Source organism: Pseudophryne corroboree, chromosome 3, assembly GCF_028390025.1.
Source record: "Pseudophryne corroboree isolate aPseCor3 chromosome 3, aPseCor3.hap2, whole genome shotgun sequence".
Lineage (NCBI taxonomy): Eukaryota > Metazoa > Chordata > Amphibia > Anura > Myobatrachidae > Pseudophryne > Pseudophryne corroboree.
Genome location: NC_086446.1, coordinates 294010860 through 294030931, shown reverse-complemented (window position 1 = coordinate 294030931; position 20072 = coordinate 294010860). Strand labels below are relative to the sequence as shown.

Sequence of the window (20072 nt, the reverse complement as noted above, 5' to 3'; positions counted from 1 at the left end):
CCCAAGGCGTTACCAGCGCGTCCACAGCTATTGCCTGCGGATCTCTTGACCTGGCGCAATACCTGTCCAGTTTTTTGTTGAGGCGAGACGCCATCATGTCCACCATTGGTCTTTCCCAACGGGTTACCAGCATGTGGAAGACTTCTGGATGAAGTCCCCACTCTCCCGGGTGAAGATCGTGTCTGCTGAGGAAGTCTGCTTCCCAGTTGTCCACTCCCGGGATGAACACTGCTGACAGTGCTATCACATGATTCTCTGCCCAGCGAAGAATCCTTGCAGCTTCTGCCATTGCACTCCTGCTTCTTGTGCCGCCCTGTCTGTTCACATGGGCGACTGCCGTGATGTTGTCCGACTGGATCAACACCGGTTTTCCCTGAAGCAGAGGTTCTGCCTGGCTTAGAGCATTGTATATTGCTCTTAGTTCCAGAATGTTTATGTGAAGAGACGTTTCCAGGCTCGTCCATACTCCCTGGAAGTTTCTTCCTTGTGTGACTGCTCCCCAGCCTCTCAGGCTGGCGTCCGTGGTCACCAGGATCCAATCCTGTATGCCGAATCTGCGGCCCTCCAATAGATGAGCACTCTGCAACCACCACAGAAGAGACACCCTTGTCCTTGGAGACAGGGTTATCCGCAGGTGCATCTGAAGATGCGACCCTGACCATTTGTTCAACAGATCCCTTTGGAAAATTCTTGCGTGGAATCTGCCGAATAGAATTGCTTCGTAAGAAGCCACCATTTTTCCCAGGACTCTTGTGCATTGATGTACAGACACCTTTCCTGGTTTTAGGAGGTTCCTGACAAGCTCGGATAACTCCTTGGCTTTTTCCTCCGGGAGAAAAACCTTTTTCTGAACCGTGTCCAGAATCATCCCTAGGAACAGCAGACGAGTTGTCGGCATTAACTGGGATTTTGGAATATTCAGAATCCACCCGTGCTGTTTTAGCACTTCCTGAGACAGTGCTAATCCCATCTCTAGCTGTTCTCTGGACCTCGCCCTTATTAGGAGATCGTCCAAGTATGGGATAATTAATACGCCTTTTCTTCGAAGAAGAATCATCATCTCGGCCATTACCTTTGTAAAGATCCGAGGTGCCGTGGACAATCCGAACGGCAGCGTCTGAAACTGATAGTGACAGTTTTGTACAACGAACCTGAGGTACCCCTGGTGTGAGGGGTAAATTGGAACGTGGAGATACGCATCCTTGATGTCCAAGGATACCATAAAGTCCCCCTCTTCCAGGTTCGCTATCACTGCTCTGAGTGACTCCATTTTGAACTTGAACTTCTTTATGTACAGGTTCAAGGACTTCAGATTTAGAATAGGCCTTACCGAGCCATCCGGCTTCGGTACCACAAAAAGAGTGGAATAATACCCCTTCCCTTGTTGCAGAAGAGGTACCTTGACTATCACCTGCTGAGAGTACAGCTTGTGAATGGCTTCCAACACCGTCTCCCTTTCGGAGGGGGACGTTGGTAAAGCAGACTTCAGGAAACGGCGAGGTGGATCTGTCTCTAATTCCAACCTGTATCCCTGAGATATTATCTGCAGGATCCAGGGATCTACTTGCGAGTGAGCCCACTGCGCGCTGTAATTTTTGAGACGACCCCCCACGGTCCCCGAGTCCGCTTGAGAAGCCCCAGCGTCATGCTGAGGCTTTTGTAGAAGCCGGGGAGGGCTTCTGATCCTGGGAAGGAGCTGCGTGTTGCTGTCTCTTCCCTCGACCTTTGCCTCGTGGCAGATATGAATAGCCCTTTGCTCTCTTATTTTTAAAGGAACGAAAGGGCTGCGGTTGAAAAGTCGGTGCCTTTTTCTGTTGGGGAGTGACTTGAGGTAGAAAGGTGGATTTCCCGGCTGTAGCCGTGGCCACCAAATCTGATAGACCGACTCCAAATAACTCCTCCCCTTTATACGGCAAAACTTCCATATGCCGTTTTGAATCCGCATCGCCTGTCCACTGTCGCGTCCATAAAGCTCTTCTGGCCGAAATGGACATAGCACTTACCCGTGATGCCAGTGTGCATATATCCCTCTGTGCATCACGCATATAAAGAAATGCATCCTTTATTTGTTCTAACGACAGTAAAATATTGTCCCTGTCCAGGGTATCAATATTTTCAATCAGGGATTCTGACCAAACTACCCCCGCACTGCCCATCCAGGCAGTCGCTACAGCTGGTCGTAGTATAACACCTGCATGTGTGTATATACTTTTTTGGATATTTTCCATCCTCCTATCTGATGGATCTTTAAGTGCGGCCGTCTCAGGAGAGGGTTACGCCACTTGTTTAGATAAGCGTGTTAGCGCCTTGTCCACCCTAGGAGGTGTTTCCCAGCGCTCCCTAACCTCTGGCGGGAAAGGGTATAATGCCAATAATTTCTTTGAAATTATCAGCTTTTTATCAGGGGCAACCCACGCTTCATTACACACGTCATTTAGTTCTTCTGATTCAGGAAAAACTATAGGTAGTTTTTTCATACCCCACATAATACCCTGTTTAGTGGTACCTGTAGTATCAGCTAAATGTAACGCCTCCTTCATTGCCAAAATCATATAACGTGTGGCCCTACTGGAAAATACGGTTGATTCGTCACCGTCACCACTGGAGTCATCGCCTGTGTCTGGGTCTGTGTCGACCGACTGAGGCAAAGGGCGTTTCACAGCCCCTGACGGTGTTTGAGTCGCCTGGACAGGCACTAATTGATTGTCCGGCCGTCTCATGTCGTCAAACGACTGCTTTAGCGTGTTGACACTATCCCGTAGTTCCATAAATAAAGGCATCCATTCTGGTGTCGACTCCCTAGGGGGTGACATCCTCATATTTGGCAATTGCTCCGCCTCCACACCAATATCGTCCTCATACATGTCGACACACACGTACCGACACACAGCAGACACACAGGGAATGCTCCTAACGAAGACAGGACCCACTAGCCCTTTGGGGAGACAGAGGGAGAGTTTGCCAGCACACACCAAAAGCGCTATATATATATCAGGGATAGCCTTATAATAAGTGCTCCCTTATAGCTGCTTTGTTATATCAAAATATCGCCATAAATGTGCCCCCCCCTCTCTGTTTTACCCTGTTTCTGTAGTGCAGTGCAGGGGAGAGACTTGGGAGCCGTCCTGACCAGCGGAGCTGTGAGAGGAAATGGCGCCGTGTGCTGAGGAGATAGGCCCCGCCCCTTTTCCGGCGGGCTCGTCTCCCGCTATTTAGAAAAATTAGGCAGGGGTTAAATATCTCCATATAGCCTCTAGGGCTATATGTGAGGTATTTTTAGCCTTTATAGGTACTCATTTGCCTCCCAGGGCGCCCCCCTCCCAGCGCCCTGCACCCTCAGTGACTGCCGTGTGAAGTGTGCTGAGAGGAAAATGGCGCACAGCTGCAGTGCTGTGCGCTACCTTTAGAAGACTGCAGGAGTCTTCAGCCGCCGATTCTGGACCTCTTCTGATTTCAGCATCTGCAAGGGGGCCGGCGGCGTGGCTCCGGTGACCATCCAGGCTGTACCTGTGATCGTCCCTCTGGAGCTTGATGTCCAGTAGCCAAGAAACCAATCCATCCTGCACGCAGGTGAGTTGACTCCTTCTCCCCTCAGTCCCTCGCTGCAGTGATCCTGTTGCCAGCAGGAATCACTGTAAAATAAAAAACCTAGCTAAACTTTCTCTAAGCAGCTCTTTAGGAGAGCCACCTAGATTGCACCCTTCTCGGCCGGGCACAAAAATCTAACTGGAGTCTGGAGGAGGGTCATAGGGGGAGGAGCCAGTGCACACCACCTGATCGGAAAAAGCTTTACTTTTTGTGCCCTGTCTCCTGCGGAGCCGCTATTCCCCATGGTCCTTTCAGGAACCCCAGCATCCACTAGGACGATAGAGAAATAACCCTTTCCTTGTTGAAGGAGGGGAACCTTGACCACCACCTGCTGAAGATACAATTTGTGAATTGCAGCTAACACAATTTCCCTCTCTAAGGGGGAAGCTGGCAGGGCCGATTTGAGGTATCGGTGAGGGGGCATCTCCTCGAATTCCAGCTTGTATCCCTTAGACACAATCTCTATTACCCAGGGATCCACCTGGGAGTGAACCCACTCGTGGCTGAAATTTCGGAGACGCGCCCCCACCGGGCCTAGCTCCGCCTGTGGAGCCCCAGCGTCATGCGGTGGATTTAGTAGAAGCCGGGGAGGACTTCTGTTCCTGGGAACTAACTGTGTTGTGCAGCTTCTTTCCTCTACCCTTGCCTCTGGCAAGAAAGGACGCACCTCGGACTTTCTTGCCTTTTTGTGAACGAAAGGACTGCATTTGGTAATACGGTGCTTTCTTAGGTTGTGAGGGAACATATGGCAAAAAATTTGACTTTCCAGCAGTAGCTGTGGAGACCAGGTCCGAGAGACCCTCCCCAAACAATTCCTCACCCTTGTAAGGTAACACCTCCATGTGCCTTTTTGAGTCGGCATCGCCTGTCCATTGCCGAGTCCACAGGACCCTTCTGGCAGAAATCGACATTGCATTTATTCTAGAGCCCAGTAAGCTAATGTCTCTTTGAGCATCTCTCATATATAGGACAGCGTCTTTTATATGCCCCAGGGTCATTAATATAGTATCCTTGTCTAAGGCATCCAGTTCCTCAGATAAGGTATCCGTCCATGCTGCTACAGCACTACACACCCAGGCCGACGCAATTGCCGGCCTTAGCAAGGTACCTGAATGTGTATAAATGGACTTCAGGGTACCCTCTTGTTTTCTATCCGCAGCATCTTTTAGGGTGGCCGTATCCTGTGACGGCAGGGCTACCCTCTTGGATAAGCGTGTTAGAGCTTTATCCACCCTAGGGGAGGATTCCCAACGTAAACCTGTCCGTTGGCGGGAAAGGATACGCCATAAGCATCCGTTTGGAAATCTGCAGTTTCTTATCTGGAGATTCCCAAGCCTTTTCACATAACTCATTTAGCTCATGTGAAGGGGGAAAGGTCACCTCCTGCCTTTTTTCCCCATACATATGAACCCTCTTGTCAGGGACTGGGGTTTCCTCTGTGATGTGCAACACCTGCTTAATTGCTATAATCATATAACGTATAGCTTTAGCCAATTTAGGCTGTAACTTTGCATCATCATAGCCGACACTGGAGTCAGACTCCGTGTCGGTGTCTGTGTCAACAATTTGGGATAGTGGGCGCTTCTGAGACCCTGACGGCCTCGGCGACATAGGATCAGGCATGGGCTGAGACCCTGACTGTCCTAAGGTTTCAACTTTATCCAACCTTTTATTCAAGGAATTAACATTATCATTTAAAACCTTCCACATATCCATCCAATCAGGTGTCGGCGCCGTCGGCGGCGACCCCACATTCATTTGCTCCCGCTCTGCTTCCACATAGCCTTCCTCGTCAAACATGTCGACACAAGCGTACCGACACACCACACACATACAGGGGATGCTCTTTTTGAAGACAGTTCCCCCACAAGGCCCTTTGGAGAGACAGAGAGAGAGTATGCCAGCACACACCCCAGCGCTATATGACCCAGGAATCACACAGTAACTTAGTGTTAACCCAGTAGCTGCTGTATATAAAGCTTTTTGCGCCTAATTTATGTGCCCCCCCTCTCTTTTTACCCTCTTTCTACCGTGTTTCTGCAGGGGAGAGCCTGGGGAGCTTCCTCTCAGCGGAGCTGTGGAGAGAAAATGGCGCTGGTGAGTGCTGAGGAAGAAGCCCTGCCCCCTCAGCGGCGGGCTTCTGTCCCGCGTTTGTATGTAAAATAATGGCGGGGGCTCATGCATATATACAGTGCCCAACTGTATATATGCTACTTTTTGCCAAGAGGTTCCTAATTGCTGCCCAGGGCGCCCCCCCCTGCGCCCTGCACCCTACAGTGACCGGAGTGTGTGGGTTTAATGTGGGAGCAATGGCGTACAGCTGCAGTGCTGTGCGCTACCTCATATGAAGACTGGAGTCTTCTGCCGCCGCTTTTGAAGTCTTCTTGCTTCTGTCACCGGCTTCTGTCTTCCGGCTCTGCGAGGGGGACGGCGGCGTGGCTCCGGGATCGGACGTCAAAGGGTGAGATCCTGTGTACGATCCCTCTGGAGCTAATGGTGTCCAGTAGCCTAAGAAGCAGGACCTATCTTCAGTGAGTAGGGCTGCTTCTCTCCCCTCAGTCCCACGCTGCAGAGAGTCTGTTGCCAGCAGATCTATCTGAAAATAAAAAAACCTAACAAAATACTTTCTTATAGCAAGCTCAGGAGAGCTCACTAAGTAGCACGCAGCTCGTCCGGGCACAGATTCAAACTGAGGTCTGGAAGAGGGACATAGAGGGAGGAGCCAGAGCACACCAGTATCCAAATTCTTTCTTAAAGTGCCCTGTCTCCTGCGGAGCCCGTCTATTCCCCATGGTCCTTACGGAGTCCCCAGCATCCACTAGGACGTTAGAGAAATAGGATTTGAATTGCCTACCGGTAAATCCTTTTCTCGTAGTCCGTAGAGGATACTGGGGACCATTTAGTACCATAGAGATGTACCAAAGCTGTACCATAGTAGAGGCTACTGGGCACCCGCCCAGTGCTACGTTCTTCCTGCAATGTTACTTGGTTAAGTAATGTTGGTTCAGCCGTTGCTGTTCCTGTTTCAAGTTTGGTTAGCTTGGCTTTCCTCTTGTTGTGTGCGCTGGTTTGGAATCTCACCACTATCATTATCTATCATCTCAAAGTATGTTCATCTCCTCGGGCACAATTTCCTAGACTGAGTCTGGTAGGAGGGGCATGGAGGGAGGAGCCAGCCCACACTATCAAATTCTTGAAGTGCCCATGGCTCCAAGTGGACCCATCTATACCCCATGGTACTAAATGGACCCCAGTATCCTCTATGGACTACTAGAAAAGGATTTACCGGTAGGTAATTAAAATCCTATTATTTCTGATTATGCCATTGGCATCTATATAGGATGAATATAATATATGGACTGTGTAAGTGCTGACTGAGGCAACCATGAAGTCAGCCGAATAGAACTTTTATCAATACTGCATCTTTTGATTCCTTGTCTTCTCTTTAGTACGACTCAGTGATGTTTGTTTTATGTTAAAAATATGTCATATAAAGAACATTGAAACGTGTCACATCACACAATAACCTGAACAATTTACTGAGATTAACAATAAGACAGTTAGTGCCCGATAAAGAGTTAGTAGCAATGCAAAAACTAGCATTACTTTGCTAGCTAACACTGCTGTAATTATGCTCCATCCGGTGGAAGATACTGGTGTGAAGATACAAGTTATTATTGGTGGCCTGGCTCATATGTTATAGCCATGGGCATGTAAAGACATTAGTGAAGGGCACAGAAGGGAGAAGAGAAAATGAAAGCAATGTATTGCGTAAACGTTGAAGCTAGGCTATTACATATTTAGCGATATACATCACCAAGAGTTCTCTGGAATGGCAGCAGCTTAGACACGCAAATGAGACGAGGTGGCGATTCAGCAGCATTTTTTTAATCTAAAAGAAAGATCTCATTAATGAAAGATGAAGGAAGGTAGATGCAACAATTGCTTTCAGTTTTTAGCACACACATAAAGCCATACTGGATGGTTTCAAGATACAATTGCATTTTATTGGGGGGTGGTTAATCAAGCCACTTTAATAATGTTCAGTACAAGCCTCCCGCACTCTCATTGCAAAGAGTGGTGTGTCATGTACGTTTATGTCCTTGTTTTGTATTGTGTTGTATTACCTCTCCTCCTATATTCTGTAGATATCAGCAGATCCTGCACAGAAACTTGGTGTATCTGGCAACTATAGCGGACTCCAATCAGAACATGCAGTCTCTGCTTCCTGCGGTGAGTATGGATTCCCTCATCACAGAACCCTTCCTCACGCTACCACAGAGATATAACACTAGTTCTGCAGTCATTGTCCAGTAGTGCCCCCTTATATCTTACCCTGAATTTCATTCCATTGAATAGGTCGAATCATGATTCGACCTAAAAAAGGTCAGAAACTGCCGTCTTTCCGACAAGATGGCAGGTCCAACTATAATTAAATACACCTATATATCTGTGCAGCATTATGTTGTTTATTATTCTATTTTATTTATGGGGGTTCCACAAAGTATCCGCAGCCCCATACATGGGTAAACAGTACAATTGAACATCAATACATGGTATAACTTTAACAAAATGAAAGAAACAAATGCAGGATAAAGTTAAATGGGGAAGTATGGGGAAAAGTACAGCAACTCATTATGGCTAGCATATTGCTATGCTTTATATAGTCTATACTGACAAACCCCAAATTTAGGGAAAGTCTATAAATTACTCTGCTCCACAAGGAGAAATCAATGTGAAAGTACATTTGCATATCTGCCCCCATATTTGCATATTTGTGTTGGTTAATTTCTGTTTGTTCTGGGGGGGGGGGGTTTTGGTTTTTTTTACGGGGGAGTGTTTAGTTGTTACCACTTGTTAAAGTAGTACATTTGTAGAATGTAACAGCCAGTAAGAAGTTAGAGAGTTAGAGTGCGGTCTACTAGCAGATTGGTTGTAAAATGTATATCTTTTTAAATAACATGTGACAGTGCCGTAACTAGGTATTTTAGCGCTGTGTGCAAGAAACGGCATTGACGCCCCCTTCTATGCTTAATAGGGGCAGTGCGCGTCGTAGGCGCGGTGGAAAATATATAGGGGCGTGGCTTCATGGGGAAGGGGCGTGGCCACAAAATAATACCAATTCATACTACGGTGCACAGTAGTCTCCATTATTCAAATTACGCTGCACAGTAGCGCCACTACACCAGGTAGAGCTCCTTTTACACATTACGGCAGACAGTCCCCCTTTTTACACATTACGGCAGCCAGTGCCCCTTTTTACACATTACGGCAGCCAGTGCCCCTTTTTACACATTACGGCAGACAGCGTCCCCTTTTTACACATTACGGCAGACAGCGTCCCCTTTTTACACATTACGGCAGACAGCATGCCCTTTTTACACATTACGGCAGACAGCGTCCCCCTTTTTACACATTACAGCAGACAGCGTCCCCCTTTTTACACATTACGGCAGACAGCGTCCCCTTTTTACACATTACGGCAGAGTCCCCTTTTTACACATTACGGCAGACAGCATCCCCTTTTTACACATTACGGCAGACAGCATCCCCCTTATTACACATTACGGCAGCCAGCGTCCCCCTTTTTACACATTATGGCAGACAGCATCCCCCTTATTACACATTACGGCAGCCAGCGTCCCCCTTTTTACACATTATGGCAGACAGCATCCCCCTTATTACACATTACGGCAGCCAGTCCCCCTTTTTACACATTGCGGCAGACAGAATAGATAGATAGATAGATACCATCTCTCCCCGTTGGCTCAGGCTCCTCGGTGCAGGCTTCATGCAGCAGATCCAGGGGAGAAGGAGGAGGAGGGAGGGGGACTGGAGCCGCAGCAGAGCTATATAATTGGTGGTGGCGCCACTGCAGCTGTCCCTCTCCTTCCGCATTGGCTGGCCGACGCCGCTGTGAATGCTGGGATGAGGGAAGCGCATCCCAGCATTCACAGCAGCGCCGGTCAGCCAATGCGGAAGGAGAGGGACTGCTGCAGCGGCGCCACTACTAATTACATAGCGCTGCTGCGGCTCCAGTCCCTCTCCCTCCTCTCCTCTTCTCCAGCGCGGCGCAACCAGCACAGCAGAGGCGGCTTGTAATGAGTCAATTTGACTCATTACAAGCCGCTGGCCGTTGCGCCCTCAGGGCGACTGCGCTGTGTGCCAGGCACACCTGGCACACATGTAGTTACGGCGCTGACATGTGACCCTCTTCAGCCCCTGGAGAATGCTACCTTAGGCAGTAGTCTCTGTTGACTTTGCACATATTTTATCTTGTGACTGCGCTAGACACAATCAACAACTTTATAAAAAAAAAATGTAAATAACACATTTTGTATTTATAATCTAGGCCACGAAGGATTCTTACGAACAAGAAATACCTTATTTGGTGCTCACTAGGATTTTGCTTAGTCCTACACATAAATGATATTCAACAAAAATACATTTTTAAATTGCTAAACTTTGGCTTACTTAATATGGAAGTTTTTTTTGAGGGAGATGTATTAAGCAATTAAAAAAGTGGAGAAGTTGTACATATCAGTTAGCTTTAAGGTAGCATTTATCAAGTACATTCTATAAAATGATAGGTAGATGCTAATTGGTTGCTATAGGCAACTTCTCCACTGGTCCACTCATTTTACTGCTTAACCACTTGCCTGGCATGGTCGCATCAGATGCGACCATGCCTGCAAGTGCTCTATCTGACCTGGTCGCACAGGATGCGACCAGTCAGATAGAGTGTTAGCAGCGGCAGGGAAGAGAAACTTCCCTCCGCTGCTGCTGTCAGAAGGACCGGAAGGTCCCTCTGCCTCCCTGCACTCTCCCCCACTGATTGCCTTGCTGTCGATCACTGCTGATCGGTCAGCACGGCAGGACCACCCCCCCTCCAGCGGCTGCAGACAATGGCAGCCACTGGGGACTGTAAATGAACCCTTCCAAGTCACCCCCAGACCTCCCCTGTATACCTGGAGGCTGTTCCGGCTTTCAAAATAAAAGCCACGATGTTCCAATGGTTGCGATGTTCCCGATCAAAATCTTTTTTTCAACTAAAAGCATTTTCACTCATTAAAAAAAAACTATTATTTCAGAGCGTTTTTGGCAAAATAAATCTTCAGTTAAGTGCTTAATACATCATTCCCATAGTATTATATTAAAAATTATGACCATATTTCTAGTGATGCTTAGCTATTATTTTGGAATAATCAGGTTTATTCACCTGTATATGATGGAAAGTCTCGAAATATGCATTTGCCAATGAAATGACATAGTTTTATTTGCAGCCACCAACACAGAACATTAATCTGGGCCCAGGAGGGATGAGCCAAACAGGCCCCAGTCAGAGCCTCCACTCCCAGGGCAATCTGAGTGACGCGCTGGGTGCCAGCCTTCCACCCTCTTCCCTCATGCAGAGTCAGATCAGTAATGGTGAGGCCTCTTTTTTTCTGCGTTACAGTTGCCTAGCAATAGAGGCGCAAGTGTTAAGTGTGTGTGATGACCTGTCTGACAGAGACGCTTGGCAGGGGTCCTGAGGACATTTTTGTGTCCTTGTTTATTAATCTACATTTATGTAATTATGAGAAATAATGGAAATATGTGTGTGTCTTTCCTCCATTGGAAGATCGTCTCTGCGCATATGTGCTAGCATGCATACAAGTACACAAATATTGTAAAAATCTATGTCTATAATTATCAATTAGTTCTAATAATATTTGTATTCCTCAAAATGGTTTTTATGCACAAAAGTAAAATTTTTATTTTCTTGCATTTTATGTATGTGCTTCTCTATATATTAAATGGGACAGATGGTGTTACCTCCATTGTCCATGTATCCATTACAACAATTGTTATAATATTACCATGTGAAATATACAAATACCATTTATTGTCATGGTCGTATGGTCGTATTCCATGGTGATCCTTTTTCACATTATTTTCCATGTGCTCCCTGGGGTTCTCATTCTTCTTTACTCTTTCTTTTCAGGGCCCAACCATGTGTCCATGCAGCAGTCTGGTCAGACAACTATGCCCACAACGAGCATGAGCATGGCAGTGAGCTCCCATGGCACAGCTCCTGGGTATAGCCACACTGTGCCCAGCTCTCAGAATGTGCCAATGCAGAGTCAGGGCAGTATAGGCAACTATGTTTCAAGAGCTAATATGAACATGCCCACTAACCCAGGTAAGCCTCAGTATTCTAATTCATGCCATGTCTAGGTTTCTCCTCACTAAAGACTCTGGGGAGAGATAAAGTGGATGGAAATAAAGTACCAACCAATCAGCTCCTAACTGCCATGTTACATGCTGTTAGGAGCTGCTTGGTTGGTACTTTATTTCTCTCCACTTTATCTCTCTATTCAAGGCTTAGTACATAGACTCCTCTGTTTTATATTCCCCAACCAGACCTACAGCTGATCTTCACCTACCAGCTCGTCTGCTGGCCTTTCCCAGACACTCATCCTTACCAGCAGACTCCAATCATTCAAACCCGTTAGATGTATTGCTCATTCTTATGGTCCAGGCTCCTCTCAAGTGGTCAGCAATCATACTATGGTATATCCTTGCCAAATACACATCCAACTCATTTTAACCAAGTGGACTTCCTGGTCATTCTTATGAATCGTCTTATCATCTCCAAGTAGACCTTTCTCATCCTCAGCATCCATACTTCCCTTTTATAATCACCACAAATAGAATCACTGCCAGCTCTTCACTCAATTTCAAATCCAAAGTTTTGCAATTGTCCTTCGCAGTAGACACTCAGTAGACACTTCTCACTGCTTCTTGCTGGCCAGACTTCCGTACTGATTTATATTATTTTTCAACAAAATGTAGTCCTAGTCAAAAATTGTATGTTGCATATGTAAATATAATTTTAATTAGTATATAAAGTGCATAGATATGGTGCTTTTCACAATTGAATTGCATCAGTGGTCATCGTTGCTATGCTCCCCTATTGTCCTTTCCAACAATACTCCCCACTTATATATGCCAGGAAGCTGCCCTTCGGTCCTATGCAGCAATACTCTCCACTTATACATGCCAGGAAGCTGCCCTTCGGTCCTATGCAGCAATACTCCCCACTTATACATGCCAGGAAGCTGCCCTTCGGTCCTATGCAGCAATACTCTCCACTTATACATGCCAGGAAGCTGCCCTTCGGTCCTATGCAGCAATACTCCCCACTTATACATGCCAGGAAGCTGCCCTTCGGTCCTATGCAGCAATACTCCCCACTTATACATGAAGCTGGTCCCAGACCCTTGCCTGACAGTTTCTTTGTGGAACATCACCAGACTAGGGCTTTGCATTTTGGTTGCTGTGTTTCAGTACATTACATTACCTATCATACACCTAATTTCATTGTCTAACTAAAGAGATAAAAGCTGGTTACTTATTGGTTGCTATGGTTTAGGGTATATTTTTTACAAAAATGTTACGTTCTCTGTTTCAGTCAGCTGATATTTCCTTCTTTGCTATTCTTTTTCTATTATTATCCATAGAATTTAACAAGTTCAGATTTCCTACTTTCACATTAAGGGGCCCATTCATTAGCGGCGGCCTATTGGGCCAGTATCCAACTCGTCATGAGTTGCAGTGGTTAATACTTAACTACTGGAGCAATTCCGTTTGCTCCGGTGAGGGGAGAGCTGTTCTGAAATGCAGCTGTCCCTGCAATCCCTAACACTACTACCGAAGCAGTAGTGTTACTTACCCCTGCTAATCCGACTGCCTGCAAATGTGTCAGCTGAATTTATGCATGTGCATCATGCGCAGGGCCAGGGCCATCAAGAGTTTGCATGGCCCGGGTACTGAGCCTCTGTGCCGCAAGCTGTCTGATGGTGAGTGAGTGATCCGATGCTTCGTATTAGGACACAGGTCAGGTCACTACTGCAGCAGGAGGCATCTACTTGTAATAAACGCCTCCTGCTGCGTCACCATACTGCGCTATTACTCCTGGTTTCAAGAAAGCAGCAGTGATAGCAACTCCAACCACATCTGACTCAGGCCCAATATAGCTACATCATTTCAGGAATTGGAATGGGGGACAGTGGGAAACCTCAGAGTGCAAGTTTCTACCACAAGAGGTGACGATCACACTATTCGTCTGTTGCATTGTAAGGACAGGAGCACTTAAAATAAAAAAAACTTGAGGAGCTCGGTCAAGGGTTTGAGGGAAGGTTTATTTTAAGGGTGGGTTAGTGCAGAGATACCAGTTTAGGGCACTCATTGATTTGTGATTGTTGTTTGTTTGGAACATATAGTCCCATTGAGCACTTCTATTATAATCTGGAATGACTCGTTGTAATGTATGTGAGCAGACACATATTACCACTCTGGTTGTTAATGACCAGTTGTGGAATATGCAGGCGTTAATTAAATAATTTATACAAAAGTGATATTGTTTTATATAAATTGAGGCAATGGGCATTATTTTTTCAAAGCAGTTCTGTTGGGGACATTTCTGAAAAGCATTCCACAGGTAACTATGGTAAAAGTAATAAAGGACATTTCTAGCATCTAGTTGCTGTGGGTTAGAGCACTTTTGCTTCACTGCTACCTGTGCAACATATTTTATACGTGTCACTTTGTACTAAATGATGCTTTTCATAAGTGTCACCCATTTTTAAATTGCTGCAGTAACATAATCTTAATACTCTGAGATGGTTGTAATTCCATGCACAATATCACTTTTCTATTCAGTTGGAATCTCTTTCTGCTATATTGTAAAATAGTGTCCATGATGCACCAGCAAGCTGCCACTTCCCATTACACCACGGCACAAGGAGGAGGTCAGCATTATCAAGGCCAGTCATCGATTTCTTTAATGAACCAGACTAACCAAGGAAGCAGCATGATGGGCCAGAGGCCTTTGGGACCATACAGATCAGCACAGCAAGGTAATCATTTTTCACCTGGGTTCCCCCTGACAGTCCGTTTGTGTTACTTGTACTACCAATATTTGCAAACCAGAGTATTTGTAATAAATATAATTACTGTTAGATAAAAAATGTAGGTGACTCTCTATATATAAAAGAAATAAAGGTGCTATAAACAACATTTTTAATTAATGAGACAAGAATAGAATGTGACAATTTGACAATAACTCACGCTCCTGCTGTGATGCATGGGACCAGAGATCCATAGGACAGGGCATTTCCTATGTGCCTAATCATCCCTCTGCTCCTCATTACTATAGACCGCTTCATGCTGGGTAAAACAGGTGAGGCATGTGTCTGAGAGGTGTTACGTTACAATGTGCCTACTTGGAAATGCCAGTTTATATGAAAATTTAGCCCCTTGGTATTTCTTTTTATATCAGATGAGCAATCAATATTACAGTTGTTATATCTTGATATCACAAAGGCTCTGCAGTGTCGTACATAAAACATACAACAAAGTGCAGAAGTACAAAATGGTACAGACATCACTTTACATATATACACAATTATATATAGAGAATACAGGAGGGAGAGGGTACTGCTTGGGAGAATGTACAAACTAGGTTTCTCATGCATAATAGTAAATGCAATTATGTGGATAAAGTACATCATATAGTCGTACAATAACGTTAACATTGCAGTAAAATAATGTGAAAATAAGCAGGTTTGCGTCTTATAGTTGTGTATGTATATGTACAGTACACTGAGTATACCGAATGCTAGATGTATTCTTCATGTCCCTTGTGCATTCAGGTTCTGCCCAGCAATATCTGGGTCAGGAGGAGTATTACAGCGAGCAGTATGCACACAGCCAGGGTTCCTCTGACTCTATGAGCCAGCAGTATTACACAGATGGTAGGTGTCATCTTCCCTCTATGTAAATATGTATGTCGACAAATTCCAGCAAACTGACAATTATTAATACTTCTGTTGGGAGAGAGTACTTTATGTGCTTTATTCAGCTTCAGTTGCAAAATTGCGCGATTATCGGCAGACTGCGCATGTGCTGCGATTGCATTGCACAAGCGGGAAGGCTAAATTGCAATCATAGGAAGTGACCATTTGTGGGTGTTAACAAGGCGGATCATGGCCGTTTTTTTAGGGCGTGTATCTGACTTCAGTTGCAATGGATTGCGACAGTGCGACTGCATTCTCATTCTGAGTAGCCCTGGGTCAACCGAAATTGTCGATGGTAGTCGATTTCTGCGTATGCATCGTAATTATGCGATTGTATATGAAAGTTTGCAATTGCATCGGTGAGCGGCTTTTACCTTTCTGGTCGGCTCGTCCCAAGCGGTTTTTAGCAGACGCAGGATTGGGAAAATTTCGATTTCTGTCTCAATAGTGATCCAAGCTGAATGAGGTTCTGTAGTCACTATTTCCCAACAGGCAAATACTCAAACCATATTGTGGAGATATTGTATAATATGTCTTTTCCAAGTTGAGTTTCTGTCGTACCAGGGAATCTTTTGTGTATATGGTATGTACTGTGTTTTTTATGCCTAGGTTGTGCTGTTTAGGATCTGACTTCTCTTGTGTAATCTAGGACATGGGGACTACACTTACCAACAATCTTCGTACGGTGAGCAGAGCTACGACAGAACATTCGATGACTCCTCACAGCATTACTATGAAGGAGGTCAGACACATGGATCATTCCCACATGCCATTATTGGAATCATTTATTTAATAACATTGACTCCATTATTTAATAACATTGACTATGTGCACGCATTTCATGAACCACAGAGCAATCAATCAGACATTCATTTTCTCTCCTGTCCATCAAAAATACAGAAGCTGATAGTCTGCGATGACCTACGTACGTCACATTTGTGAACACTGCACCATTTTATTAAACAATTCACTTTGTTTGAGCATGGCTTTGCTGTGCAGTGACTGTATTATTGAATGGTCAGGTTTACTCCTATCTCTTATTTAGTATTTTAGAACAATCCTATACATGGTATAACATTTTATTCCATGGAAGTGTCTTTCATGCTGATATGTTAAAATGTACTATTGCCACACACGGTGGACTCTGATATTTTGCAATCAGTAGTCACATTAGTGCCACCATGAGGTCACTAGTTCTTACTGAACTGAAAGGCTGCATATTTATATGCATCAGCTGCCTCCACCCTGAGATGATGACAGTACATTGTAAACTTCACACTCAGTAGTAAAGCAAATATGTTCATTTCTCTATCGTCCTAGTGGATGCTGGGGTTCCTGAAAGGACCATGGGGAATAGCGGCTCCGCAGGAGACAGGGCACAAAAGTAAAGCTTTCCGATCAGGTGGTGTGCACTGGCTCCTCCCCCTATGACCCTCCTCCAAGCCAGTTAGATTTTTGTGCCCGGCCGAGAAGGGTGCAATCTAGGTGGCTCTCCTAAAGAGCTGCTTAGAAAAGTTTAGCTTAGGTTTTTTATTTTACAGTGAGTCCTGCTGGCAACAGGATCACTGCAACGAGGGACTTAGGGGAGAAGAAGTGAACTCACCTGCGTGCAGGATGGATTGGCTTCTTGGCTACTGGACATCAGCTCCAGAGGGACGATCACAGGTACAGCCTGGATGGTCACCGGAGCCTTGCCGCCGGCCCCCTTACAGATGCTGAAGTAAGAAGAGGTCCAGAATCGGCGGCAGAAGACTCCTCAGTCTTCTAAAGGTAGCGCACAGCACTGCAGCTGTGCGCCATTTTCCTCTCAGCACACTTCACACGGCAGTCACTGAGGGTGCAGGGCGCTGGGAGGGGGGCGCCCTGGGAGGCAAAATGAATACCTATTTTGGCTAAAAATACCTCACATATAGCCTCCGGAGGCTATATGGAGATATTTAACCCCTGCCAGAATCCGTTAAGAGCGGGAGACGAGGCCGCCGAAAAAGGGGCGGGGCCTATCTCCTCAGCACACAGCGCCATTTTCCCTCACAGAAAGGCTGGAGGGAAGGCTCCCAGGCTCTCCCCTGCACTGCACTACAGAAACAGGGTTAAAACAGAGAGGGGAGGCACTAATTTGGCGTTAGAAATATATAAAAAAGATGCTATAAGGGAAAACACTTATATAAGGTTGTCCCTATATAATTATAGCGTTTTTGGTGTGTGCTGGCAAACTCTCCCTCTGTCTCTCCAAAGGGCTAGTGGGTCCTGTCCTCTATCAGAGCATTCCCTGTGTGTGTGCTGTGTGTCGGTACGTGTGTGTCGACATGTAGGAGGACGATGTTGGTGAGGAGGCGGAGAAATTGCCTGTAATGGTGATGTCACTCTCTAGGGAGTCGACACCGGAATGGATGGCTTATTTAGGGAATTACGTGATAATGTCAACACGCTGCAAGGTCGGTTGACGACATGAGACGGCCGACAAACAATTGGTACCGGTCCAGACGTCTCAAAAACACCGTCAGGGGTTTTAAAACGCCCGTTTACTTTAGTCGGTCGACACAGACACAGACAGGGACACTGAATCCAGTGTCGACGGTGAATAAACAAACGTATTCCTTATTAGGGCCACACGTTAAAGGCAATGAAGGAGGTGTTACATATTTCTGATACTACAAGTACCACAAAAGAGGGTATTATGTGGGATGTGAAAAAACTACCATAGTTTTTCCTGAATCAGATAAATTAAATAAAGTGTGTGATGATGCGTGGGTTCCCCCCGATAGAAAATTATGGGCGGTATACCCTTTCCCGCCAGAAGTTAGGGCGCGTTGGGAAACACCCCTTAGGGTGGATAAGGCGCTCACACGCTTATCAAAACAAGTGGCGGTACCGTCTATAGATAGGGCCGTCCTCAAGGACCAGCTGACAGGAGGCTGGAAAATATTATAAAAAGTATATACACACATACTGGTGTTATACTGCGACCAGCGATCGCCTCAGCCTGGATGTGCAGAGCTGGGGTGGCTTGGTCGGATTCCCTGACTAAAAATATTGATACCCTTGACAGGGACAGTATTTTATTGACTATAGAGCATTTAAAGGATGCATTTCTATATATGCGAGATGCACAGAGGGATATTTGCACTCTGGCATCAAGAGTAAATGCGATGTCCATAACTGCCAGAAGATGTTATGGACACGACAGTGGTCAGGTGATGCAGATTCCAAACGGCACAAAGGTGTATTGCCGTATAAAGGAAGAGGAGTTATTTGGGGTCGGTCCATCGGACCTGGTGGCCACGGCAACTGCTGGAAAATCCACCGTTTTTACCCTAAGTCACATCTCTGCAGAAAAAGACACCGTCTTTTCAGCCTCAGTCCTTTCGTCCCTATAAGATCATATCTGCCCAGGGATAGAGGAAAGGGAAGAAGACTGCAGCAGGCAGCCCATTCCCAGGAACAGAAGCGTTCCACCGCTTCTGACAAGTTCTCAGCATGGCGCTGAGACCGTACAGGACCCCTGGATCCTACAAATAGTATCCCAGGGGTACAGATTGGAATGTCGAGACGTTTCCCCTTCGCAGGCTCCTGAAGTCTGCTTTACCAAGGTCTCCCTCCGACAAGGAGGCAGTATGGGAAAAAATTCACAAGCTGTATTCCCAGCAGGTGATAATTAAATTACCCCTCCTACTACAAGAAAAGGGGTATTATTCCACACTATATTGTGGTACTGAAGCCAGAAGGCTAGGTGAGACTTATTCTAAAAAAAATTTTTTGAACACTTACAAAGGTTCAAATCAAGATGGAGTCACTCAGAGCAGTGATAACGAACCAGGAAGAAGGGGACTATATAGTGTCCCGGGACATCAGGGATGCTTACCTCTATGTCCCAAATTTGCCCTTCTCACTAAGGGTACCTCAGGTTCGTGGTGCAGAACTGTCACTATCAGTTTCAGACGCTGCCGTTTGGATTGTCCACGGCACCCCGGGTCTTTACCAAGGTAATGGCCGAAATGATGATTCTTCTTCGAAGAAAAGGCGTCTTAATTATCCCTTACTTGGACGATCTCCTGATAAGGGCATAGTCCAGGGAACAGTTGGAGGTCGGAGTAGCACTATCTAGGATACTGCTACAACAGCACGGGTGGATTCTAAATATTCCAAAATCGCAGCTGATCCCGACGACATGTCTGCTGTGCCTAGGGATGATTCTGGACACAGTCCAGAAAAAGGTGTTTCTCCCGGAAGAGAAAGCCAGGGAGTTATCCGAGCTAGTCAGGAACCTCCTAAAAACAGTGCATCATTGCACAAGGGTCCTGGTAAAAATGGTGGCTTCCTACGAAGCAATTCCATTCGGCAGATTTCACGCAAGAACTTTTCAGTGGGATCTGCTGGACAAATGGTCCGGATCGCATCTTCAGATGCATCAGCGGATAACCCTATATCCAAGGACAAGGGTGTCTCTCCTGTGGTGGTTATAGAGTGCTCATCTTCTAGAGGGCCGCAGATTCGGCATTCAGGATTGGATGCTGGTGACCACGGAGCCCAGCCCGAGAGGCTGGGGAGCAGTCACACAAGGAAAAAATTTCCAGGGAGTGTGATCAAGTCTGGAGACTTTTCTCCACATAAATATACTGGAGCTAAGGGTAAATTTATAATGCT

The 20072-nt window shown here is 46.0% G+C and overlaps 1 protein-coding gene across 4 annotated transcripts in view; it reads left to right on the top strand.

Annotated features, from left to right (window-relative positions):
* The window catches only part of SS18L1 (SS18L1 subunit of BAF chromatin remodeling complex), a 92133-nt gene that overhangs the window by 58724 nt on the left and 13337 nt on the right, over positions 1 to 20072 (top strand). For 3 of the 4 annotated variants that reach the window (XM_063959316.1, XM_063959317.1, XM_063959314.1), the window contains 6 exons: positions 7737 to 7821; positions 10872 to 11016; positions 11573 to 11770; positions 14325 to 14489; positions 15285 to 15386; positions 16078 to 16170. In XM_063959316.1, coding sequence (XP_063815386.1) covers positions 7801 to 7821; positions 10872 to 11016; positions 11573 to 11770; positions 14325 to 14489; positions 15285 to 15386; positions 16078 to 16170 — 724 coding nt within the window. In that variant the 5' untranslated portion in view covers positions 7737 to 7800. The remainder of the gene's footprint in view (positions 1 to 7736; positions 7822 to 10871; positions 11017 to 11572; positions 11771 to 14324; positions 14490 to 15284; positions 15387 to 16077; positions 16171 to 20072) is intronic. The other variant, XM_063959315.1, reaches the window with a different exon arrangement.